Source organism: Dromiciops gliroides, chromosome 3 (assembly GCF_019393635.1).
Source record: "Dromiciops gliroides isolate mDroGli1 chromosome 3, mDroGli1.pri, whole genome shotgun sequence".
Classification (NCBI taxonomy): Eukaryota; Metazoa; Chordata; class Mammalia; order Microbiotheria; family Microbiotheriidae; genus Dromiciops; species Dromiciops gliroides.
In genome coordinates, this window is record NC_057863.1 from 573,462,104 (window position 1) to 573,488,763 (window position 26,660).

At 40.2% G+C, this 26,660-nt stretch overlaps 1 protein-coding gene across 4 annotated transcripts; it reads left to right on the top strand.

Annotated features, from left to right (window-relative positions):
• THSD1 (thrombospondin type 1 domain containing 1) lies at nucleotides 1-25,420 on the top strand. Of its 4 annotated transcripts, XM_043995063.1 has the most exons (5): nucleotides 1-280; nucleotides 6,620-6,770; nucleotides 11,480-12,439; nucleotides 17,036-17,194; nucleotides 23,842-25,420. In XM_043995063.1, exons 2-5 carry the CDS (start codon nucleotides 6,713-6,715, stop codon nucleotides 25,221-25,223), a joined length of 2,559 nt encoding a protein of 852 aa, XP_043850998.1. In that variant the 5' UTR covers nucleotides 1-280; nucleotides 6,620-6,712; the 3' UTR covers nucleotides 25,224-25,420. The 4 variants fall into 4 exon arrangements, with proteins under 4 accessions (XP_043850998.1, XP_043850999.1, XP_043851000.1 ...); XM_043995064.1 differs by lacking the exon at nucleotides 17,036-17,194; XM_043995065.1 differs by lacking the exon at nucleotides 6,620-6,770.
• The last annotated feature ends 1,240 nt before the right edge of the window (nucleotides 25,421-26,660 follow it).

Consider the following 26,660-nt stretch of genomic DNA (forward strand, 5'->3'; position numbering starts at 1 on the left):
CGGGCCGGGGCTGAACAGGGCAGGGCGTTCCTCGCTCTCCTCTTTCCTGTTTGCTGGCTACCCAGTTAGCTTGAGCTCGGGGAGGTGCGGAGGGAGGAAGGACTGACTCCCAGATGCTCCGGGGGCAGCCGCAGGGCCAAGACGTCCCTCCAGGCGGAGCAAGCGGGGTTGGCTTCAGTGTCTGCTCTCAGGTCGCCCTGGCTAAGAACACCAAGCGCTTTTGCCCAGGAGAAGAGCCCAGACATCCCAGCAGAGTACTGAAAGGTTGCAGTTTGTGGAGGTAAGAGTCCTGGCTGTCTGCCTGCCTTTTTCTATGAAGTAATCCAGTGCAAGCGTAGCTCTCAGCCTCCTGGCACTTGGGGAGTTGTGCGCTTTCGCGTTGGGGTGCGTGGTGCCCACCTGGTTACGTGTGGATTTACTGGAACTTCCTTGCTGCGTTCAGAAATTTTATCTGAATCACAGCTGCCTTTTCCTCCAAAAGCGAATTTGCACATCAAAAACTTCAAGTGAGGTTTTTATCTTGATGATTTTCCCCTTTTTTTCTTTCCTTTCCCTGCTGCCCCGTTCCCATTCTCTTTATCTTCCCATGTGCCTTTTCCTGGAAGAGGACATATCTTACACAAACACACACACACACACACACACACACACACACACACACACACACACACCACATACGCACGAACAAGTGCATAAGATTCTACCTCCACATTCTCTTTGGCATGTGCAACGGGCAGTAGACCTTGGTTGAAATCAGAAATACCCAAACTCTATGTAGTTATCCAACTTTCGTAGCTGAGATTTAAAATTGTGTCTTGTAAGGGGCAATATAGGGTAGTGGGGTCGGATGACTTCCATTCAGGTTCTGTTCTGATACATACTAGGCTTTTGATCACTAGCAAGTCACACTTAAAATCTTCTAGTTCCCCATCTCTTCTCACACCTCTTCGAAGTTCTATAATGTTACTAGGAGGTGCTGATCTGCAACGGTATAAGGAGTTCCTAAACAGGGAGTTCCCTATATTGGTGAAATCACCAGTGTGGATGGGGATGAGGATGAGCATAATCCTGTGGAGACGTTGAGAGAATTTAATACTAGGTGACCTCCCCTAGTCTGGTGTTATGTTGTGCAGGTAACCTTGGGTTCTCCTAGGTAGGCTATGCCAGATAGGTCCAAACTTTGTGAGGCTTTTATCAAAGTAGGAAGGTATGGACAGACTACTGGTTTGTTCTCTGAGGACCACGCTAGCTCCATTTGGAGTGATTCATCACCAGGTGATGAACTTATTTGTTCACAACTCATGAAGACTTTCTCTACCAAAGTGGAGCTTTATCAATCAGCCCAGGGATTACCCAAACAGATGGAATCCTAGAGCTCTGAATACTGAAAAAGGAAACATCTTTGGGACATAAAGCATTGAATGGCTATATAAGAACTTCAGCCTATGTTAAGCACTATGTGGAAGGCAGATGAAAGTGATTTTAAGAGAACCTTGTGATAATGGATAAACATTTTAGAAGACATATAGCAAAGGATCACCCCTAAAATGTAGATTTGCCTTGTGTACCTTAAGAGTGAGGGGGTTGGATGGCTTGCTGTGTAGAGCACTGGGCCTAGAATCAGGAAGACCTGACTTCAAATTCAGCCTCAGACACTGATGTGACCCTGGGCAAGTCACTTAACCTCTGTTTGCCTTAATCCACTGGAGAAGGAAATGTCAAGCCACTCCAGTATCTTTGCCAAGAAAACTCCATGGGCAGCATTGGCATGCTACAGTTCATGGAGTTACAAAGAGCTGGACACAACTTAACAACAACCTTTAGGACATGGAGTAAAGGTGAACTGGCCTTATACAGAGCAGGTATACAAACCTGTCCACCAGGAATGCTCTTAAATGAAGGACAGCACATGGAAAGCAAACCAAATTTGACCATACAGAGCATGAAATAAGACCTCCATCAAGTAAGACTCTATGGGGCAACTTTCTTAAAATCTTCTAGTTCCCCATCCCTTCTCACCCCTCTCCAAAGTTCTATAATAAGTTACTAGGAGGTGCTGATCTGCAACGGTAGAAGGAGTTCCTAAACAGGGAGTTCCCTATATTGATGACATCACCAGTGTGGATGAGGATGAGGATGAGCATAATCCTGTGGAAACATTGGATTTAGACTTCCATCTCTGGAATTAGACTTTTTCTCCAATTCTGCCAATTTAAGTGTTTCTTTTCAGAAGGGGCAAAAATAATTTTTTCCTCTGTTGTAGATGTCACTGAAAAGGTCACATTATTTACATTTGTATTGTGGAAACTACTCAAGGATTAGTTTCTTCCCCCCAGTTAGAAGCCTGTGGGGTCTCTAACTTTTACTTTTGGTCCAAGCAGATTTTTTTTTTTGGCTTGATACTTTGGCCAGTCAGAGTATTTACAAACAGCTTCTTTCCCCATTCCCAACATATACATTTGGAATTACTTTTTCTGTAAATGTGAGTGTATATTTATACAAATAGTATACATAACAACATTCCCTTTTCCTTAAAAGAAATTTAAACATTCAAAAATGGCACAGTGGTGGGTATATACAGTAAGTTAGAAGAAATGCAGTAAGAATGAGCTAAAAAGGAAATGAATGAGAAAAAGCAATCAGCAAACTTCTTTTCTTCCTCTTAATAGTCCTTTCTTTTTTTCCGATGTCCTATTAGTTTTTGGTTGGTGTTCTAGTTAGCAGAATTTCCACATTTACTTCTAGAAGCCTGAACATACTCCTTCTCTTTTGTATATATCACAGAGGCTCTGACTGGAATTTCTCCAGGTTATACCACGTGATAGGCATAAACTACAAGCCTCAGAAAGACTTACATCATATGAAGAGGTGAGCAGGTTGGTCATCTGCTGTCATCACAGTCACCAGCATTCAATCCATCAGGGCATTCTTTTTAAATGGTCTTGACTAGGAAACTGGAGGTTTCTAGCAAAACTGCACAACTTTTGGGAATTGGATGATTTTCCCCAATCCACCTTGTTGAATATCAGATACACATCATCTTAATCCATGAAGCCTTATCCTGGCACATGATCGTAATGATGCTTTCTGTGAAGGTCCCATCTGCATCCTGTGGCAATGTTGCCCCATCCATGTTTCAGATGTGAAGGGGAGCAATTCTGTGGAGGATTCCACTGTTCTGGCTAGGAGAGCTTTTATTTCGCTCTAATTGCCCATCCAAATTTCTGCTACTTTGAGTGCTGGAAAATATCTGGGTTTTCTTTTAACCCACTATTGTTCAATGAAAAAGATAAATTTTGATGTCAATATCTCTTTTTTCCCCTAAAATAGGGAGTAATCCATTCCTGAGAAAAACTGGATTTACATATCATTTTGGAGATTGAAGTGTTTCTTGGCTCTAGGAGCTATGAAAGATACTTATGTATTATATACATACATATATATTTTAAATATCAAGTGCTAATAATAGGGGGCTTTAAAACCAGCTTATAAGTGTTTTAACAAATACACACACATACATATATATTTAAATGTCAAGTGCTAATAATGGGTGGGGGCTTTAAAACCAACCTTTAAAGGTTTTTTACATATATATGTATATGTATTTCAATGTCAAATGCATATATATACATATATATTTCAATGTCAAGTGCTAATAATGGGAAACTTTAAAACCAACCTATAAATGTTTTTTACAAAAATATACAAATACATTTTTAAAATGTCAAGTGCTAATAATGGGGAACTTTAAAAACCAACCTATAAATATTTTTATAAATATATACACACATGTACAATATATATGTATATAATATGTATTACATGCATATAATATGTGTATTATATACATATGTATAATTAACAGGCCAAAAGGCAGATTTTTTTTTCTCAGAAGTTATGGACCCCCAAACACCTTAGATCTTATGCTACAGTCAAATAGTCTGATCTGATTCTAGAAAGACAGCTTCTCATTCAGATCATTCTGAGCCACAGGTAGCCCAGACTTTACCTGCTTTCCCAGGTGGTCGGCAAAATAAATAAATAAACAGATAAATAGATAAACAAATGAATGAACAAATGAATGAATGGATGGATGGATGGATAGTGCATGAATCATCCATCTACTGTTATGCTTCAGTAACAGCAACTGACAAAAGAAAAACCAGTAAATATATTTCATTTTTAGATTATAAAATAATTGCTATTCATTTGTTCCTTCTTTAGATTATATCACCTTAAAGAAGTCTGGTTGTTTGGAACTACAAAAATGTCATCCATTCCTGTACCAAACCCAGATTGCAAGTCTATGTGTAAAGCACCAAGGGCAAGAAAAAGACAAGAGATCCAAATGCTCCTCAAAATAAACTAACAATCTAGCTTAATAATTATTTGTAAAATTGTTATTTTATCCAAAAAATCAGTAGCTATGGTTCAGTTTGGTTTGAATCCTGCCTCAGACACTTAGCTAGCCTGGGCAAGTCATTTGCCCTCAGCCTCAGTTTCTTCTTCTGTAAAATGGAGCTAATAATAGCAACTACCTCACAGAGGACTATTGTGAAGATTAAATGGGATAGTATATGCAAAGTGCTTTGCAAATTTTCTTTCTTTTTCTTTTTCTTCTTCTTCTTATTTTTGCTTTACAAACTTTCTATTGCTTTATAAATGTTGGCTATTCAGTTCTTGTTGTGGTGGCTGTGGCTAAGAAATGGAAATCAAGAGGATACCCATCAATTGGGGAATGGCTAAACAAGCTGTGATATATGAATGTGATGGAATATTACTCTGCTATAAGAAATGATGACCAGGCAGATTTCAGAAAAACCTAGAAAGACTTACATAAACTGATGCAAAGTGAAGTGAGCAGAACCAGGAGAACATTGTACACAGTAACAGCAACATTGTATTGTAACGATTGGAATGATGCCACCTGCTGGAGACTTACTGTAGAAAAGCTCCACCATGAGGTGAAGGTCTCTGAGGGCAAGACCATGCATCTTTTCTTTGGCATCAGGAAGTGACATTTGCTTGTGGGAGGAAGAAGGGGGAGCCTGGCACTCTGACTCTCTTTCTTGAGGACTCTGGTGGAGAAGGGAGCTAAAAATGCACTCTCCCTTTAATAGATAGATGAATGTAGGCCTTTCTCTCTTTCTTTACCAAATTCTTATTCTCCTTAATAAATGCTTAAAAGTCTAACTCTTGCTAAAGCTTATAATTTATTGGCGACCACTCATTAGATATTTTAGACAGTATAGCTAGAATTTTAGCCCTTACAGTATGATGAAGAACTGTGAATAATTTAGCTAATCCCAGCAATACAATGATCCAAGACAGTTCCAAAGGACTCATGATGAAGTATACTATCAATCTTCAGAGAAGGAACTGACACTATCTGAATACAGCCTGAAGCAGGCTATTTTTCCCTTCCTTCCTTCCTTTTTTCTTTCATACTCAAGTCTTCTCATACAAAATGATTAATATGGAAATATTTGACATGATTTGCACATGTATAAATTATATCAGATTGCTTACTGTCTCAGGAAGAGGTGGAGAGGGAGGGATAGAATTTGAACTCAATTTTTTTTTAAAAGCTAAAAAATTGTTTTAAAATGTAATTGGGTGGGGGGGCAGCTAGGTGGCACAGTGGATAGAGCACTGGCCCTGGAGTCAGGAGGACCTGAGTTCAAATCTGGCCTCAGATACTTAACACTTACTAGCTGTGTGACCCTGGGCAAGTCACTTAACCCCAATTGCCTCACTAAAATATATATATATATATATATATGTGTGTGTGTGTATGTATATATGTATGTATGTATATATATATATATAATTGGGGGAAAACAGAACATTACAAAATGAAAAAATTCTGGCCATTATTTTTTATCAGCAAAAACTATGTAGCAGATTAAATGTAATACTGATTCAGCTCTAATGGGCCAATGTATGAGGCCAGAAACATAAGACTAGAGTTTTACTTTTACAATCCATTAAGAAGTGGAGTTGGTTTTCCTTCTTGACCTCCCCAGTATTTGACACCAGTCATTTTGACTGGTCCTGCCACTAGACTTCTATAACTCAGGAAGATAGAATGAGGCTGATGACTGTGCAACTCTGCCTTACTTAAATCCAGTTAGCTCACAAGTCAAGATATCACTCACGATGTCATCAGTCTTCTTCGAAAATGAAGAACAAACAACAATAATCTTCTAGGTTTTTCTGCCAGGTTCTTAAGTTGTTGTTGTTCAGTTGTTTCAGTTGTGCCCAACTCTTCATGACCCCATTTGTGATTTTCTTGACAGAGATATCAGAGTGGTTTGTCATTTCCTTCTCCAGCTCATTTTATAGATGAAGAAACTAAGGCACACAAGATAAAGTGACTTGCTTAGGATCACACAGCTATTAAGTGTCTAAGGTTAGATTTGAACTCAGGAAGATGAGTCTTCCTGACTCCAGGCCCTGCTCTCTCTATTGTGCCACAGTTCTTAAATAGGTGACTTATTTATAATGAGATAAAAGGAAGGAAATGGAGTCACATTTATTTAAGAGAAAATGAATGTTTGACTGTTCATGGGACTTTAACTTTATGAACTGTACTCATTAAGGCTATCATTTTCTGAAGTTGTAATTGCAGGTATTCTTGAGAAAAGTACACGTGACTTGGGTGTGAGAAAGGACATGAGGAGTCCAAGGACTTGGGGTGCTGCTAATCAGAATGAAACAAATGTTGAAAGACTTTTCAAATCTACTATTAGTGGTACTCTGTGACTATGGTGAGTACAACATGCACATACATATGAAACTTTAAAAAAGGATTTAAATATAAAATTTACAAGCTTAGTTATACTGATTGATGAAACCTTTTGAAGCATGAGAGATCATGGCATTTAGGAGAAAACTTGTCTGCAACTTGAGAAGTAACAACTTAAAAAACCCCACGATTCTTTTGGTTCTTTTGGTGATTTCAAAATACCACGTAAATGTCTAAGTAATTGAAAGTAAAGGAGGAATTTATTTCAAAATTGGTTCAAAAAATAATTGAGCTACCATTGGGAGAAGAATGTAAATCATCCTGAATGTTAGTGACAGAATAAATGTGATTTGTTGGGACCCCCCCCTTTTTAGGTTCCATCTACTCCTATCACCCTTTTGAGCCTTTTAAAAAATTTTTAATTTTTAAAATTTCATTTTTTCCTTTTTAATCTTTTATCGTCATCGGGCAAATGGAGGATTTCCCTCCATTGTTGCCTTGCCTAAAATAAAAGAACAATGCAACTTTATCCTCTCATCATTTTCAATTAAATGATGACCAAGAGTCTATTTAGCATGTTGTATAGTGATGTTTCACATAACCTGAGAGTGTAAAAGGCTGATTCCCATTGAGTAAGATCAACTGTGTACATCCAGAGGTTACAGTCACAGATGTTAGGTGTTCACGACTGATTGTTGGGTGGCTTGATTTTGGAGTGGTTTTTTTTTTTCACATTTGAGGGTCACAATTAAGAATAGATCAGCCCCTTTGGGAGTACGGAAAAGTGTGAAATAGGAGACAACTGACACTAAAATCAGAAAGCTGATTTGTTGTTGTTTGTTATTCAGTCATATCTGACTCTTTGTGACCCCATTTGGGGTTTTCTTGGCAAAGATGCTGGAGTGGTTTGCCATTTCCTTCTCTGGTTCATTTTATACATGAAGAAACTGAGGCAAACAGGCTTAAGTGACTTGCCCAGGGTCACATGGCTAGTAAGTGTCTGAAGTCAAATGGGAACTCAGGAAGATGACTCTTGACTCCACCAGGGCTGGCATCCTATCCCACTGTACCACCTGCCACCTGGCTGCTTTACTTTAAAATAATAGTGCTTAGCACAGTACCTAGCACATGATAGGTATTTTTAAAATGCTAGTTGACTGACTCATTGATATAATGTGCTTGATTGACTTTTCACCTTGCCATTTCATCATCATTGATTTTCTAAGGACAGTATCATGAGACAGTTGGGAGAAAAATGAGCACAAAAAAACCCAAAACAAAACCAAAACAAAACCCCCCAAACCCTCCCAAACTATCTTAAAATACTTTTCAAATTGGAAAACAATACATGAAGAACATGAGAAAAGGAGGGTAAACTGAAGGCATAAAATCACACTGTTTTCCTGTTTCATCCTATGAATGATTTGAATAGTATGAGAAATCAGTTCATACATCTGCCTGGACCTTTTAGAACAGAATAAGTATTCTTTAGAAGCTGTAGAGTTCTCATTTCTAGAATGAAATCGCATCCCAGCAGGGTTACGGCTAATTGTTACCAAGCCAGATTTTGTCTCCTGTGATATGTGTTTGGATACATTTCAAAAGAGAAACAAGGATACTTGTGTGTTGTGGCAGTGGGTTCTCTTTCTACGATTTACTTTCAAGTCGAGTTAGATTAAAAAAAAAAAGATATGACTAAATCTTTGAGAGACTGTGTATCTGTCCTGTTTACAATAAGGCTGTTTACGATAAAGTCACCAACATCTTCAGAGGGAAGATTAGTTAACTTATACTTAAAAACATCACAGTACACATTCATTCCTTACTGGATTTTGTAAATGTCGCTTTTATTAGCCTGGCAGAACAAAGCACCAACGTTATATACCCATCCAAAATTCAGCACCACATCCAGCTAGCCTGATGCTAGTTTCTTTGCTGGCAAAAATTCCCAGCATAGCAGAATCCTTTGAACCATCTATTCAGGAAACTGAGTTTCAAATCAATTTTAGTTTTTTCTCCTTTTCATTTACAGTGATATAACACAGTTGATTCTTTTTTTAAAAAAAATTATAAAAGTATTTTATTATTTTTCAGTTACATGTAGAGATAGTTTTCAATATTTGTTTTTATAAGATTTCTAATTTCAAATTTTTCTCCCTCCCTCTCCCCCTCCCCAAGACACCAGGTAATCTGATATAGGTTATATCTATATATATACAATAACATTAAACATATTTCTGCATTAGTCATGTTATAAGAGAAGAATCAGAGCAAAAGCACCAAAAACAAAAGAAATAGTATGGTTCAATCTGCATCCATATTACACAGTTCTTTTTCTTTTTTCTGGATTTGGAGAGCCTTTTCCATCATGAGTCCTTTGGAATTTTCTTATACCATTGTATTGGTGAGAAGAATCAAGTCTATCACAGTTGATCAACACATAATGGTGATGATACTGTGTACAATGTTCTTCTGGTTCTGCTCATCTCACTCATCATCAGTTCATGCAAGTCCTTCCAGGTTTCTCTGAAATCCGCCTGCTCATCGTTTCTTACAGCACAATAGAATTCCATTACATTCATATGCCACAACTTGTTCAGCCATTCCTCAGTTGATTGGCAGCCCCTCAATTTCCAATTCCTTGCCACCACAAAAAGAGCAGCTATAAATATTTTTGTACATGTGGGTCCTTTTCCCTTTTTATGATCTCTTTGGGCAAAAGACCCAAAAGTGGTATTGCTGGGTCAAAGGGTATGCACAGCTTTATCGCCCTTTGGGCATAATTCCAAATTGCTCTCCAGAATGGTTGGATCAGTTCACAGCTCCATCATTAGTGTTCCAATTTTCCCACAGCTTCTCCAACATTTATTATTTTCCTTTTTTGTCATATTAGCCAATATGATAGGTGTCAGGTGGTACCTCAGAGTTGTTTTAATTTGCATTTCTCTAATCAATAGTGATTTAGAGAATTTTTTTTTTTTTTTAGTGAGGCAATTGGGGTTAAGTGGCTTGCCCAGGGTCACACAGCTAGTAAGTGTTAAGTGTCTGAGGCCGAATTTGAACCCAGGTACTCCTGACTCCAGGGCTAGTGCTCTATCCACTGCGCCACCTAGCTGCCCCTAGAGCATTTTTTCATATGGCAATAGATAGCTTTGATTTCTTCATCAGAAGACTGCCTGTTCATATCCTTTGACCATTTCTCAATTGGGGAATGACTTGCATTCTTATAAATTTGATTTAGTTCCCAATATATTTTAGAAATGAGGCCTTTATCAGAAGTACTGGCCATAAAAATTGTTTCCCATCTTTCTGCCTCCCTTCTAATTTTGGATGCATTACTTCTGTTTGTACAAAACCTTTTTAATTTAATGTAATCAAAATCATCCATTTTGTATTTCATAATATTCTCTCTCCCTTGTTTGGTCATAAATTGTTCTCCTTTCCAAAGATCTGAAAAGTAGACTATTCCTTCCTCTCCTAATTTACCTATGGTATCATCTTTTATGTTTAAATCATGTACCTATTTTGACCTTATTTTAGTATAAGGTGTAAGATTTTGGTCTATGCCTAATTTCTGCCATACTATCTTCCAGTTTTCCCAGCAGTTTTTGTCAAATACTGAGTTCCTATCCCAGAAGCTCGAGTCTTTGGGTTTATCAAACAGTACATTACTAATGTTATTTACTACTAACACAGTTGATTCTTTACAGACTTGCAGGAGACCTGAGCTATGCCACTGGGCCTCAGTTTTCTCATCTGTAAAATGATTAAATAACCTCTATTGTCCTTTCAAACCTCAAAAGTCTATGGTTTTATTACTTAAACAAATATCTTTCCTATACATAAATTATGGTTACCCAAGAAATCCCAAGCCCGAGTAATCAGCTAGATGGCACAGTGAATAGAGTGATGGGCCTCAAGTTAGGAAAACTCATCTTCCTGAGTTCCAATCTGGCCTCATATACTTCCTAGCTGTGTGACCCCAGATAAGTTACTTATCTCCATTTGCCTCAGTCCCTCATCTATAAAATGAGCTGGAAAAGGAAATAGCAAAGCACTCCAGTATCTTTGCCAAGAAAACCCCAAATAGGACCACGAGGAGTCAGACACAACTGAAACAACTGAACAATAACAAAGATGGTTAGTGCCAGAAATAATATTTGCCTTTTTTCCGTCTAAAATTTTAAATTATTTCCCCTGTTTCACATATGCTTATGTATTTGTGTGTCTCTACATATGTACATACATACATATATACATATATATGTACATGCATATGAAGGGAGATTACTTTATTGCATGCAATAATCTCATTGTTTTTTCCAATAAAGACTGAATGGAATGGGAGCACAGAAAGGTTAAACCAGAGAATCTCATGGTTAGAGTCTGTGGACCTCCCTCCCAAGGCAGCCCTTTTCTTCTTTGGATGCCTCTAAATCAGCTGGCCAGAGTCCAGCCTTTGATCCAATTCCACAGTGTTTAAGCTCTCAGTGTCGGCATCTGCACTGAACATCTTCATGCTTTGGCTGGTGCGTTTTCCCCTTTGCTTAGCCTGTGATGCCAATTATCTGTAGAGTTGAACTGAATCAAGTTGACTGAAGGTCATCAAACAATAGAGCTCTTAAAATGATTGTGAGTATTTTTCTCCCATTTATCTTTCTCACCCATGTACTGGTAGCTGTAAATATTCAATCTGGATTATTAAACACTTTCTTTGTCGCTTCCTTTCAGTCCTTGGTGAAGCTGAGTTCTTCCTCTTGGGGCAGCCAGGTCACGTAGCTTTAAGCAACAACACCGTGTCTGTAGATTTCCAGTATCCTGATGGAAATAATGCAACAATGAGGAATGTGTCTGTCCTGCTGCTGGATGCCAGCAAAAATCAGACCATCACCACCAAATACCTCCTGACCAACCAGTCCCAAGGCACACTGGAGTTTGAGTGTTTCTATTTCAGGGAGGCTGGTGACTATTGGTTCGTACCAAGTCCAGCAAAAATGGACAATAGCACCGGAGTCCCCTTGCAGGAGAAGCATGCCTTTCTGAAGGTGGAATGGCCTGTGTTCCACATTGATTTCAATCAGACATCAAAGGCAACAGGAGGCACCTTGCAGGTGGGACTTTTTACAAATCAGCCGCTGTGCACTTTCACTATGGACAGACCTGACATTTTGGTAGAAATCATCTTTACCAACAGCATTTCGGAGCTGAAAGAAAGCAGTCAACCGCTGGAAATAAGAATTAGCAAAAGGATTAGCCTTGCTCCAGTTCAGTGGGTAGACTTTGACTGTGCTCCCATTGGCTCACAAGCCTTTGCCACTGTGTTACTGAAACTGCATGATACTGAATCCGTCATTACCTCAATAGGACCCGTTGACTTGGTCCGAAGATTCGGCTACCAGCTGGTGACATTGCCAGAACTAACGTGCGAGTCCTTGGTGGATGTGATGATTGTGCCCCCTCCATGTACTTTTGCCCAAGGATCGGTCGTTGTATATAAGGACACTCCCAGACATTCTGGGGAAAGACCTACTTGGTTGGCTGAAAACATCGTGCCTCTAGGGGCCAGCAAAACAGCATTTAACTGTACTTTGTTTGCCATGGGGAAAAATAAATACTGTTTTGAGTTCAGCTTTTCAAGCAAAACCCATTTTTCCTCGAGGGAGGAGTGCATGGTGATCCAGAGAACTATAGGTTGGTATTGCAATCTCTTTTATTTCTCATAATGTCTTGAACTGGCACTTTCCCAGTAGTTGGCTTTATTGCTTAGCATTCCTTAAATTTCTAAGTGTGGCATATCCATTTTATCATTTATTCCTTCCAGGAACCCAATTTGCATTATTATTCTCCTTATTTTGGAAGGCAGGGAGATTGAATAAATAGTCAAGAAGCTCCACTAAAAGTGATTTACTTTGGAAAGTCTGTGGCAGAGCTGGGATTGAAACTCAGAGCTGAATCTTCATTCTCGGCACGTCTTGCTAAGCTTTATTGATCTCTCTTTTCCCTTATCTGAAAAGGCCATGCCTAATTCCCATCATAATTTAGAAAAATGCAGCCATTTTAATTGGATGTTTTCTTCTTGTAGATCCAAGACTTCAATGTATCAGTGATTTTATCAAATGGGCTTGTTCCTTCCGAGGTCATAGTCCTTCTGTGCCTTAGTGGATGATCTTTATTACTTCCTACAAACAAAAATTCTTTACCTGGTGGTTGGTCTTTTGGTGATTAACGCCCTTTGTACTTAGCTAGGATTGTAGTCAGATGACAGGCATCTATTACATCACCAGATCTATACTTGAATGAAAAAAGACCTTCCAGTTGGCATAGATCTTTAACTGGAAGGAAGCTCAGAGGCCTTTTAATTCAATCCCTTCATTTTACAGATGAGAAAAATGAGTAGAGACTAAGGACTCTAAAGACTAAGGAGTAGAGAAGTTAAGTCTTTTGTTGAAGGTCACACAGAAAGAAAGCATCAGAAGGGAGATTTGAACCCAGATCCTCTGACTTTAGAGTCAGATTCTTTCTACTACCCTCATGCTTCCAAAAACCTGTAATTAGTTATTACAAGGGAAGGTTGATATGTGTTTGGAGGCAGAGAAAGAGGCACCAGGTTAGTTGGGAAATAACTGTGGTATAAAAAACAAAAGGCATAAATGACAAAATTTAAAAACCAACAAAAAACAAGTCACCTTCACATCATAATGAGATATCAGAGTAGGAGTATAGTGAAGGTAGTTGGATCTTAGAAGCAATATTAAAAAAAAATGAATACAAGTACTCTATTATATAATGTTTTGCCTGGAGTTCAGTTATCTTCATCACAGCATACCACCAAACTCCTTAAATAAAACAGAACATAATTACATAATTAGGAGTGGTAAAAAGAACTAAAGACTAAGTGGATTTTACAGTCTTTTGTGCACCGTAAATTGCCCACCTTCGCAAATAAATATTAATTTAGAATCCACATGACTGAGCCATGAGTTTTCATTCCCAGTAGATCTAGGAACAGATTTTTTACAGTAATTTTAAGGCTTCCTTTTACTAAACCAGAAGTTCAAGGGTAACTGGACTGAATTCTTTTTTCTGCCCTTTTCCTTATTTATTTTAAAAATATAAACTAATGCTCTAGGCAGCCAGTCAATATGGCATCTCAGTTGAATTCTCCCCAGATACCACACTCCTCCGTAGCAGTAGACGAAAGGTGTTCCATAAACCACTAGCTCAGCAGTGACTCCAATTCTTAGATTCTTCTGGTAATGGGATGATTGTGTGTGTGTGTGTGTGCCTGTGCCTCCTTTTCTGTATACATCTTAGGCACTCCAGGCTGTAAGCTCCTTCAGGGCATAACTGAGGGTTTCTCATTCAGTTCACACTCAGTGGATGTATAGGAATAATCACAACCATTCTCCTTCCCCCCGAAAAAGTCTAAAAATGAGAATCAGACCTGGTTCTGGCCATTCTGTCTTCTGTCATCACATACACTCTTCCATTACTAGTATTCCCACAAGACTTCCCCATGTTAACCAAAAACAACATCACAAGTCTAGGAGACGCGGATTGTGACTGGATTTATTACTTGAGAGAGGCACATGTATGTGGGAACTCCTTAACAACCGGCACAGTAGATAAAGAAAAGGACTCTTTATCCCTAGCTTCAGATTGTACTAAATAATAATCACAGCCTTTCAGTAGGACTTTCCCATTTCCATTAGAATGTCTTATAAATATATCTTGTTTAGATGTTACTGGTCTCTGGAGCAAAAAAAAAAAAAATCATAGCATCAAACCTTTTCTGAGACTAATTCCTTTGTATTGTATGGGGGTGGAAGGGAATCTGCACTTCCCAATTTGCAGGCAGATTATGTGCACCCTTTTGTTTAGTGTTTTTTAAAAAAAAAAAATATTGGTGAGGCAATTGGGGTTAAGTGACTTGCCCAGGGTCACACAGCTAGTAAGTGTAAAGTGTCTGAGGCCGGATTTGAACTCAGGTTCTCCTGAATCCAGGGACAGTGCTCTATTCACTATGCCACCTTGCTGCCCCACGTGCGCCCTTTAAAAATGTTATTGCCAGGCCCAGTTCATGATTTTATATTCCTGTGGAAAGAGGGGGGATCGGAGTGGGAAGGAAGGGATTATTCTGCATAGGAACCTCTTATTTTGCAAGCACCTGCTAATTGAATCCTTACTTTTCAGTTTAAAATGCATCACCTGGGTTAACTGACCCATACTTAATGATTCCTGCATTTATATGCGGTTTTTAAAAGATTAAAGAAATAATATAAATGAGTCTTTTGCTTTTGCAGCTGGTTCAGAGTATAAAAAGCCAGCCCAACTTGTTTCACACATATGTATAGAGTGGCGTGACCAAAAACTAACCAGGCTGCTTTGTGTGTATGGCTTTTATGGAATTCGTTTTATTGTTCTGTAGTCAAAAGTTGAAAACACATAAGTATCAAGAGGACAAATATATGTTGGCTGAGGTTCCGCTTTACCTTTCACCGAAGCGGCATTTATTCTCTGAAGATTTAAAAAAAGAAGAAAGAAAACGCCAATAATAGTATATTATTTTAAAAGTATAGTGTAATAGCATATATTAGCATATCATATAATGTAATTATTATGTAATATAGCATAATATATTATAGCATAATAGTATATAATATAGTATAATAGAACACCAGTAATATGATACTGAACTTGCATAGAGCTTTTATATACAAGACACTTCATAAGAAATGGATTTTTAGTCACCTTTTGAAGGCAAGTATTGATATAATGCCAAAGCTCTTAGGATCCCTAGGGGCCTGGGAAAGAAGGAACATAGGGTGTTGAGCCTAAAGAAGACACCAGGAGTACACAAATGCTGTCTTCAATTATTTGACGGGTAGTTATGTGGAATATGGATTGCACTTGTTCAGTTTGGACCCAAAGAATAGAAGCAGGAGCACTGGGTAGAAGTTGCTAAGAGATATATTTAGGGTTGAGCTGAGGAAAAACTGCCAACAATCAAGGCTATACCAAAATGGTAGTGAGGGCGTCAATTCTCCTCTCAAGCAAAGGCTGGATGTCGTAGAGGGAATTCCTGCTTGGTTACAGGTTGGACTAGACTGCCTCTGAAGACCCTTTTCATTCTGAGATTTTGTAGGGGGAAAAAAAACACTAAACCACATTCCTTGGGTGTGTAGGGGCACACTCCAGAAATCCCTGCTGCTGGGGGGGAGAGAGGGAAGGCTGATGGATCACCTGAGTTGGGAGCTCTGAGCTGCAGTAGGGACCCATTCTAAATCCAGAACCAGTATGGTGGACCCCCAAGAATAGGGAGCCACCAGGCTGACTAAGTAGGGGCAAACCAGCTCAGGTCAGAAATGGAGCAATTCTGGGATCAATCCTGGGATCACTGGACTTGTGGGTGGCCATTGCACTTCAAGCCTGGGCAAAATAGAGACCAAATCCCAAAACAACAACAACAACGACAAAAGAAAAACTACATTTTCAGTTCTTCTCTGGCCCCACCGTGATACCCAGTAGGTAGAGCACAAAGCTGGGTTCTGTTGAAATGCTGGATGGAACATAATTACCACACCTGAGTTGGAGCCGGCCCAGGGAATTAGTTTGTAAATGCTCCAGCTCTTGTGAAAGTCCCCAGAGACTTTTAATTACCAGAAGGGGCCAAGAATTCAAGTTCCATGACTCATCCCAAAGAAAGTACCTCCTGGCTAGCTCAAGAGTGCATCTACCCAACACTGGGGGTTGCTATGGGATTCTCTGTAAGCTGATGAGCAGAAGTAAGGTCTGGCTGGATTGGCTAAGCTCTGGTAGGCAGTGTTGGTCTGTTTCCATGGGCCACAGGTGTTATAAGAGAGTTCTGGTTTGGTGGCTCTAGGGACTCATGGCTGGATTTTTCAAATTTTTTTGTCAATTGATTCCCACTGTCAGTGCACTGCAGTGTTGCCTGTTTATAGTTTGAAAGTGAACTTGTCAACAAGATGGTAGCCTTTTTTTGTCTTCCCAGAAGGCAGTGTGATATAGTAGATAGGACTCTGGACTCAGAGTAAGGAGCACTTAAATCCAAATTCTGCCTTGTGTGGCCTGGCCTTCTCTGTGTCTTAATTTCTTCATATAAAAAATTAAGGGGGTGGGGGTGGGGGGGGACTAAATCTATGATCCAGTGTGACAGTATTAGAATTTCCTCATAAGTCCCCCTTTATGCTTCTCCCCAGTAAAGGGGAGCTTCTTAACTTTACTGAGCGGACAGGGTGTCACATACTTGATCTTATGTATTCACAGAAGCATGGAGCCAATGGCAGGCCTGGAACCCATGCAGCGTAACATGTGGTGATGGCGTACGAGATCGGCAGCGGATCTGTCTCACCTCCTCCCCTTCCAAGCCCGGCTGTGTTGGAAAATCCACAGACACCTCCTTGTGCTCTTTGGAGGAATGCTTTAGTAGGTATACTTCCTGTGTGCCCAACACACCGGGCATGGCACTCATGGAGGTCTCGGGTGGGAACAGAGATCAGGCCCAGGCAGCACTGTGTCCTGAACTATTCTTTTTTTGTTTTTATTTTTTTTTCTATTTTTTTGCAGGGCAGTGGGGGTTAAGTGACTTGCCCAGGGTCACACAGCTAAGTGTCTGAGGCTGGATTTGAATTCAGGTCCTCCTGAATCCAGGGCCAGTGCTTTATCCACTGTGCCACCTAGCTGCCCTGTCCTGAACTATTCTAATACCTGAAGTGGCAATCAGACAGACCTGGTCCTAGTGACATTGTCCATAATCACCGTCATCTAATATGGCACACAGCTATGAAGAGTATCTGTCCAATCTGGTGCCAAGCAAAGAGTATAGGATACAAAAGAGAGCGAAATGACAAGGAGATGTAATTGAATTAAAGATGTGAAGGATTGCCCTGTGGTAGGTAGAAGGAAAGGGGTGGAAGGGAAAGCATGACAAATCTTTTTTCCTGGGGATTTTTGTTGTAGTTCTTTGGAAGATTTTCCCCCCTACTCCTTCATGTCACTAGTCTGAATATAGTGGTAAAGAGATACATAAACCAGAGTAGAGAGTCAAGACCACCACCGCGTCACAAAACAGGGCAAAGCACCCCATCTTGTCTCTAGGCAAATCATCTTAAATTCCCTCTTTTTCTGCAACAAAGCTAAGAAGAGAGACTATTTCTTACATTGAAGGCCAAACTCCTGTGTCCTGACCTTTTCCCAACTCTCTAGATTCTCTAACCATCCCAACCCACCTTCTTAAGTTTTATTAATGTCCATCACAGAATTTCCCAATATCCCCATCTTCCCCCCTTACACCATTACTGAACCCTGTCTTGTGACAAAAGAGAACAGTTAAGTAAATGCAGCCAACGTAGTCCTGTCATCTACTAACGTATGTGACATTATGTATCCATTGTTCTCCACCTTTCTACCAAGATGAGGGAAGAAAGTTTCATGGTCTTTTCTCTGGGGCCAAAATTGGTCCTTACAATTAGTCAGAGTTTGGCTGCCTTTCAGGGTTGTTTTCATTGATGTTATTATAGCCACTGTGTGTATTGCTCTTCTGGTTTTGCTTACTTCACCGCATATCAGTCCCAACAGGTCCGCGTGATCTGCTCTTGAGGAATCCATGCTGATCTTTTGTGGTCACTGCTTTCTTCTTGAAATGTTTGCTAAATATCCTGGTAGATTCTAGAATCTTGTCAATAATCGAAGTCAGGCTCACCTCCTTGTATTTTTGAAAATCAGGACATCATTAGGGCTTCTGCCATGCTGCCTCTCCCTTCCAGTTCTCTAAATTCTTTTAAAGATCACATCCTTTGAGCACCCAAGAATATAGCTCATCTGGAGCAAGTGACAAGAGGGACTAGACACTCTCCTACCTCACCTTATTTGTCTTGGTTATCAGCTTCCTAATAGCCATTTTTCTTTTGTCTCTTGTGGTCCAAAGACCAATCTTCTCGGCAGAGAAAACAAGTAAAATAAGCTTCAAGCAGGGGCAGCTAGGTGGCACAGGGGATAGAGCACTGGCCCTGCATTCAGGAGGATCTTAGTTCAAATCTGGCCTCAGACACTTGACACTTACTAGCTGTTTGACCCTGGGCAAGTCACTTAACTCTCATTGCCCTGAAAAACAAAAAATAGAATATTAGAGAAAATAAGCTTCAAGCAGTTCCTTCATTTGCTATGGTGCCATCGACTTTGAATAGAAGTCTTGTGCCTTCTATCTTTCTCCTTTTTCTGAGACAGCTTAAAAACAGGCCTCTTTTCCTTCCTCACCAGCCTTAGCTCATTCTCAGATTTAATACTTTTGACATTACTCTTGCTGGACAATGCCACACTTTTGGATTTATCTCCTGTTATTTATCTCTGCAGGGTAGCTAGGTGGCACAGTGGATAGAGTGTCAGGAAGATTCATCTTCCTGAGTTCAACTCTGTCCTTAGTCACTTATTTGCTGTGTGACCCTGGGCAAGTCACTTAACCCTCATTGCCCTGCTAAAAAAAAATCATAAACATAAGTTGGTTGGGGGATTCTCTATGCAGTCACACTTATCTCTTTTAAAAAACATTCTCCCTTTCCCTCCTCATCAGAATGTTCCTCTTTGTGCTGCTGTCTTCTTTTCTATCTTGTATCCTGCAATTCAGCACATATACATCCTCACAGAGTTTAAGAGTACAACTCAACTTAATATGAGAAAATTTCAGAAATGGAAATCAATAGGTACCAAGTAAATATTTTGCTGGTAATAAGAAGTTTCAAATACATATTTCTCAGTTAACTTTGCTTAGTTTGCATCAGATCTAAGTAGTCCCTTCCAAGTGTTCCTCTTTGTCATTCCTTTTTAGTCTATAAACTTCTCCTTTAGGCCCTTGGTTTTATAGTTCATCCTTTCAGAACCACTGTGATTCTATTCTCTAGTTCTAGATCAAAGGACCACCTTTGGCCTGACCCTCTTGTGTCTCAAGGAGTAGAGTTCTTTCCTGTTCTTTCTAGCTTTCACCCGGCCTTTCTCCAAAACTTTACTGACCTGACAGCCACTTTCCTCACTGACTCAACTGGTCTCCTTGTCCTTGGTGTCTTTAACTTTAGGAAATTCTTTCACTAGTTTCTCTTTCCAGTCTGTGACATAGGCCCTGCTCTCCTCATTCAATCACTGTATGTATACTGTTCTTTTGTATTTCCTCTTTTTTTTCTGTTACAGGCATCTCTAACAGGTCATGTTTCCCATTAAGCACTTTGGATCCAACATTTTAGCTCTCCTCCCTGTGTCTTCCCTTCTTGGTCTTTTTTCATGACCTTTGTGTGCCTCCCTCTACCTTCTTTCTCTTGTATGATACAGACTCTCTTCCCTTGATTTTTCTTTATGAGTTGCCTTAAATCTCCACAGCTCTTCACCCAGGTGCCACCTGGCCTCACTAAAGTTCCCCTTATCTTATTCTGGGATATCCCATTCTTTTGATGTATCCCTACTCAGGGCTTTGCAATACACAACTAACTTTTAAAGGTAGCTCTACATTTCAGACTTTATATTTATACTTTTAAATTTATTATTATTAGCAACAACAACAACAACAACAATAATAGCTAACATTATAGGACTTACTATGGGCCAGGCACTCTGCTAAGCACTTTACAAAACCCAGCTAAGCAAAACTAACCAATGCATCAATCAAATCCAACATTATGCGCAGCCTACAACACTCAGTCCTGTCTCCCACCTGGTATTTGCACTGTAATGCATAGACTTGCAACCATGTCTGGGGTATCTTCTCTATATTCACAATCTTCTTTTAGGAAATGGAATATCAGGGGCGGCTAGGTGGCGCAGTGGATAAAGCACCGGCCCTGGATTCAGGAGTTCCTGAGTTCAAATTCGGCCTCAGACATTTGACACTTACTAGCTGTGTGACCTTGGGCAAGTCACTTAACCCCCATTGCCCCGAAAAAAAAAAAAAAAAGAAAAGGAAATGGAATATCCTCCTGCATCCAGAGGTAGTAACTACATACACATTTTTAAATTTATAATGGGTGTGGGGCAGCTAGATGACACAGTAGATAGAGCACCAGCCCTGGAGTCAGGAGTACCTGAGTTCAAATCTGGCCTCAGACACTTAACACTTACTAGCTGTGTGACCCTAGGCAAGTCACTTAACCCCAATTGCCTCTCTAAAAAAATAATAATAGTAATTTATAATGGGTGTGAAGGACAAATGCTATAGATTATTTCTGGCACTAAGGCCCTTTGTTGTTGAATTCTGAGATGGACAAAAAAGCTCAGAAGTCCTTTGGAAAACATTTTTTTCCCTGCCTACCTTACTCCTCTGCTTTAGAAATGGACACACCAATGCCCAGGCCATCCATCACAGATCATCAAACAATCTCCTATATACTTCAAGCCCCAACTAAAATTCCACCCCATCTTTCTTAATTCTAGTGCCTTTCTTCCATTATGTCCTATTTATCTTATACATAGCTTGCTTATATTTATTTGCTTCTTGTCTCCTCCATTAGACTGTAAACTCCTTGAGGGCAGAGATTATCTTTTTTCCTAGGTATCCATAGCATTTATCATCATGCCTGGAACATAGTAGTCACCTAATAAATGCTTATTGCCCGGCTATAGCCAATGTAAGCCACAGATGGGCTATGACAATGTTTTCAGGAAAGTTTCAAGCTATAGGTTGTAAGGAAGTTGTCTTATAGATTTAAGTTGGAAAGGACTTTGGAAATAATTTCATCCAATTGCCCTCAGCTTTACAGATGAAGCAGCTAAGAGATGCTGAGGCCCAAGGTTAATGAGTGACAAAGACAGAGTCTGATCCCAGGTCTCTGACTCAAAAGAGGACACAACTAGCTAAGTCATACATTTGCCACAAGTTTCACTGAATTTGCTGTACAACTAACCTAGCAGCAAACATTTATAAACCACCTTTTATGTGTTAGCACTGTTCCAGGCACCGGGGATTCAAATGCAAAAGTGAGATAGTCCCTGCCCTCAAGAAATCTACATCCTGAAGAATCAATAATCCTAAAGTGTGACCATTCAGGGAAAAAAAAAAGTGTTATTAAGCTATCAACATTTGGTTAGGGGTTTAAAGTTTTGTTTAGCTTTTAAAATAATATTTCTCACTGCAGCCTGACTCCATTGGTTCTGAATGTTCTTTTGGCCACTTAGCACAATGCCTGGCTCATAGTAAGTACCTAATAACTACTTGTTGATTGACTGACTGGCTGGTCTAGTTCAGCAAGAGATTGTGCCAGCTTAGGGCTGCTGTATCAGTGCCCCATCTAGTGGAATATTGATTACTTCCCTTTTATTGATAAAGAATGTTTTGATTATGATAGCTGGGGCAGACAGCTTAATGGAATAGAGACCCTAAGATCACTAAGACTTATCGCTGCAGGGGACCTCAGATGCCATATAGTCTAGTTTCGTCCCAATGAGGAAAATGAGGTGCAAGGAAGTGATCTAACCTGCCCAAGGTCACACAGGTAAAAGGGCTAAAGCTAGTTCTTCTCAATCCAGAGTCATCCTTATTTTCACTGTCTCCAAAGTTGGGAACCAGAAGTAAGGGAAAAGTTGACAAAGATTTTAAAAATGAGAAGAATCAAAGGAGAACAAAAGTGCCCCAAAACATCCCCTATAAAATAAATTCTCTAAAAACAGTTGAGTAAAACCACCTGAGAGAGAAATTGTGACATTGTCACTTCCCGTTTTAAATTTGATTTGGGTAACCTTATTTTTTATCTCAAAATGGCATCCTAAAAAGCTATTCTCAGGGGAAGGGGGAAAGGATCAAACATATATTGAGTTCCTGGTATGTGCCTGGCATTGTACTAAGTGCTTAACAAGCACTTATTCTCTTTTGATTTGTGCTGTAGGAAGAGCAGAAATCCTGGTTTCTAAGCAGAGATGCTAGCCCAGCGTCCTTATCATGGCATCCTATCTTATTTCATTATTCTGGTAATCATGTGATCAGTCTATGGGACACTTTGTCTTTGAAATAAACTTCTCCTTTAGTGATGGACTTTTAGGTTGAATTATCCATATAGGAACAATTGCCGATTCCAAGAACCCTGGTTTGTATCTGTGATGAATAAAAATACGAGACATAGTTTCTGGGTGATTTAATAATTTTATTAATAAGGAAGGCAGGTTATTAATAAAAAGATGGTCAATGGAAGTCTCTCTCAGATCAAAGACTAAAATGGCAGTGGACTCACAGTTTATATACTCTTCAAATGGTGGTCCATCATATAGCAATCAAATCTTATTGGTTAATAGCAATCAAATCTAATAGGTTGACATGACTGAAGGTGGGCTATATTAAAATGAAGTCTTGGGATACTTGACTTAGCTCACTAAAATCTTTGTCAGTTGCTTGAGTTCTTGTGGGTGGGGGGTGCGAATGGAGGTGGGGGGGAAGAGAAGTTGGAACACAAAGTTTTTAAAAAATTGATGTTAAAAGTTAGTTTTTACATATATTTTGGAAAATAAAATTCTATTAAAAAAAAAAAAGACATTTAGAGGGGGCAGCTAGGTGGCGCAGTGGATAAAGCACCCGCCCTGGATTCAGGAGGACCTGAGTTAAAATCCGGCCTCAGACACTTGACACTTAAGTAGCTGTGTGTGACCCTGGGCAAGTCACTTAACCTCCATTGCCTCACAAAAAAACAAACAAAAAAAGACATTAGAGGATAGAGCACTGACCCTGGAGTCAGGAGGACCTGAGTTCAAATCTGGATTCAGATACTTGACACTTACTAGCTGTGTGACCCTGGGCAAGTCACTTAACCCCAATTGCCTCACCAAAAAAAAAGGCCACCCAAGTTGATTGGAACACAATAGTTTCTACCTAGGTGTGGTGTAATGCAAGAAAGTGAGTCTAAATCTTATTAGTAAAATCTTTCAGAATAAACCTGAAGGACTTAGAAAGAAGAGGGGAGTACTGAACCTTCCCAAGATGTCGATTATTAATAATTATTTCTCACATATCAATTTGACTTCTTTCTTAGCTGTCAGATATTTAATCAAAATCTCAGTCACTTAGAGCGTTGGTGAATAAAGCTTAATTTTTTTTTTTAATTTTTCAGCCTTCCAACCTTCCAGCCCATCTCCTGTCCAACCCAAGAGCCCCCTGAAAGCTAATAACATCGTGACTGTTACTGGGATCTCTCTGTGCTTGTTCATAATCATTGCCACTGTCCTCATTACCCTGTGGAGGAAGCTTGGCCGGGCTCCCAAGTGCAGCGCCCCGGCACGCCACAACTCAATCCACTCCCCCAACTTCCGGAAGAACTCAGATGAAGAGAACATCTGTCAGCTGAGTGAGCAGAGGGGCAGCTTCTCTGATGGGGGTGAAGGACCCTTGGGGAACCCTGCAGAGATCAATATCCCTTTGACCTACCGGAGGAGTGTGCAGCTGACTCCGGAGGAAGAAGTCTCTGGCAGTGAGAGTTTTCAGTCCAATGCCCAGAAGATAATCCCCCCTCTTTTTAGCTACCGCCTCGCACAAAAGCAGCTGAAGGAGATGAAAAAGAAGGGTCTGACGGAAACGACCAAAGTGTACCATGTGTCTCAGAGTCCTCTCACTGACACGGTTGTGGAGGGTGCCACCAGTGCTGCCTTAGACCCAGAAAGCCCAGAAGAAGCCACAGTGAACAAATTCAGAATCAAATCCCCTTTTTTGGACCAACCGTCCATCAGCCCTGGGGAAAGGCCTCACTCCAGGCTGGATTTTAATGCATCTCTGGCCAATCCTGCGCTGAGCCCCAGCCAGACCCTCATTCGCAGATCACAGCTGAAATACGTGGGCAGCAAAGGGGGCCAGTCTGAAAGGAGCTATCCCCGGCACTCCCATTTCAGGAGAACTGCAAGTTTCCATGAAGCCAAACAAGTCAGGCCCTTCAGGGAAAGGAGCATGTCCACTCTGACTCCACGACAAGCTCCAGCCTATAATTCCAGGACACGAACCTGGGACCATGGAGAAGATAGATTTCGGGCTCGGTCTCGGGGAGGCTACCCATGTCCTGAGAAGCTGGAGCATCCCCGGGGGACTGAGATGGCCAATGAGCCATTTAGCCCTCTCCCCAAGTCCCACCCCATGGGGCTTCCAGCTAGGAAACCTGACTTGATCAATGACCGTCTAGCAGGACTGGTCAATGGCACAGAGAGAGCTGAATCCCACAGACACAGGAGGGGACCATCCCCGAGTCACAAGAGCATTTCAAGGAAACAGCCCTCCCCAACTGTCCCCAAGGATAGCTACCAGAGGGTCAGCCCTTTGAGTCCCTCCCAGTACAGAAGAGACAAGTGTCAGAGCTTCCCAGCACACCCAGAATATGCTTTCTATGACAATACTTCTTTTGGCCTTACTGAGCTAGAGCAAAGGATGCTTGACTTGCCTGGATATTTTGGGTCAAATGAAGAAGATGAAACCACAAGCACACTGAGCATAGAGAAGTTGGTGATCTAAAAGAAGCATGAGAGTGAGGACAAAACTACGGAATCTCAGTCAATCTCCTAGTCTGTGTCCTCACTCCCTGCCTTCAACCCTTGGCCTGTTTTCATACCACTTTTTGTACCACTGAACAGAGTATCCACAGGGAAGAAATGATCTATGGGAAGTATGTTCTGTGTGTGTGTGTGTGTGTGTGTGTGTGTGTGTGTGTGTGTATGAAAAACAGAAGGAACAGAAGGAGAGAGGAAGGAGTGAATGAGAAAGAAAAAGCAAGAGAATGAAAGATAATGAGAGCAGAGGAAAAGAGAAAAAGAATGAGAGGAGAGAGAATGAAAGATAATGAGAGCAGAGGAAAAGAAAGAAAAAGAATGAGAGGAGAGAGAGAATGAAAGAATGAAAGATAATGAGAGCAGAGGAAAAGAAAGAAAAAGAATGAGAGGAGAGAGAGAGAGAGAGAATTAATTTGGAGAAAGGAGTTATTTATCCTAAACTTGTTTCCATTGTTATCCTATTACTATTGGTTAATGAATAATAAAGCAATAATAATGGTAACAAGAATTGATTTCTTTCGGGGTATGAAACATTTCAAGGTCTAACTCAAGAAGGTGAGCTTCTTGGAAAGCTTCATTGACAGCTTCCACCCTGAAGCTGACCGTTTGAGCCATACTTTAAGCCATCAGCCTTGGAGCAGGGTGACCTTGGCAATGGGAGGCTGAATCATAATGAGTAAATTGCAGATAGTTTAGGAATCTGGTAACTTCGGGGGAAGTTTTAACATGTTCCATATACATGACAAGTACAGTCAGGATAAAGGCATTTTGGGGAATCCAAGTGATTAGACTGGGACTAATTGGACATTTAATGAGCTGCTACAGAAACGTGATTCTTGGAGATCTACAAGAGGAATTAACAGAGTTTTTGTGTGGAGCCCAGAGCCCAGCTGGATAGACGCATTCATTTCTAGTCTGGAGACATAAAACCTCAGGACAGTTATCCAGAGGGGGAGCCAAATCAGAGTTTCTCCTACCATTCACCATTGTCTAGGTCATTTACAGTTAAATCTTAAAAAAAAAAAAATAAGCCTGCTTACTAGATGTGTGACCCTGGGCAAGTCACTTAACCCTCATTGCCTTGCAAAAACAAAAAACAAAAAAATAAGCCTGGTTCTCCTTGCCTACTGCAGAATCAGTGTACCATGCTATCAGAAGTAATCACTAGCATTTATATAGTGCCATAAGGTTTGCAAAGTGCTTTACATATATTATCTTAGTTAATCCTCACAGCAACCCTGTGAGGGAGGTGCTATTATTATCCCCATTTTTACAGATAAGGAAACTGAACCAAGAGAGGTTAAGTGATGTGCCCAGGGTTAATGCTATTATTGTAGGGCAGTCAGGTGGCGCAGTGGATAGAATACTGGCCCTGGAGTCAAGAGGACCTGAGTTCAAATCT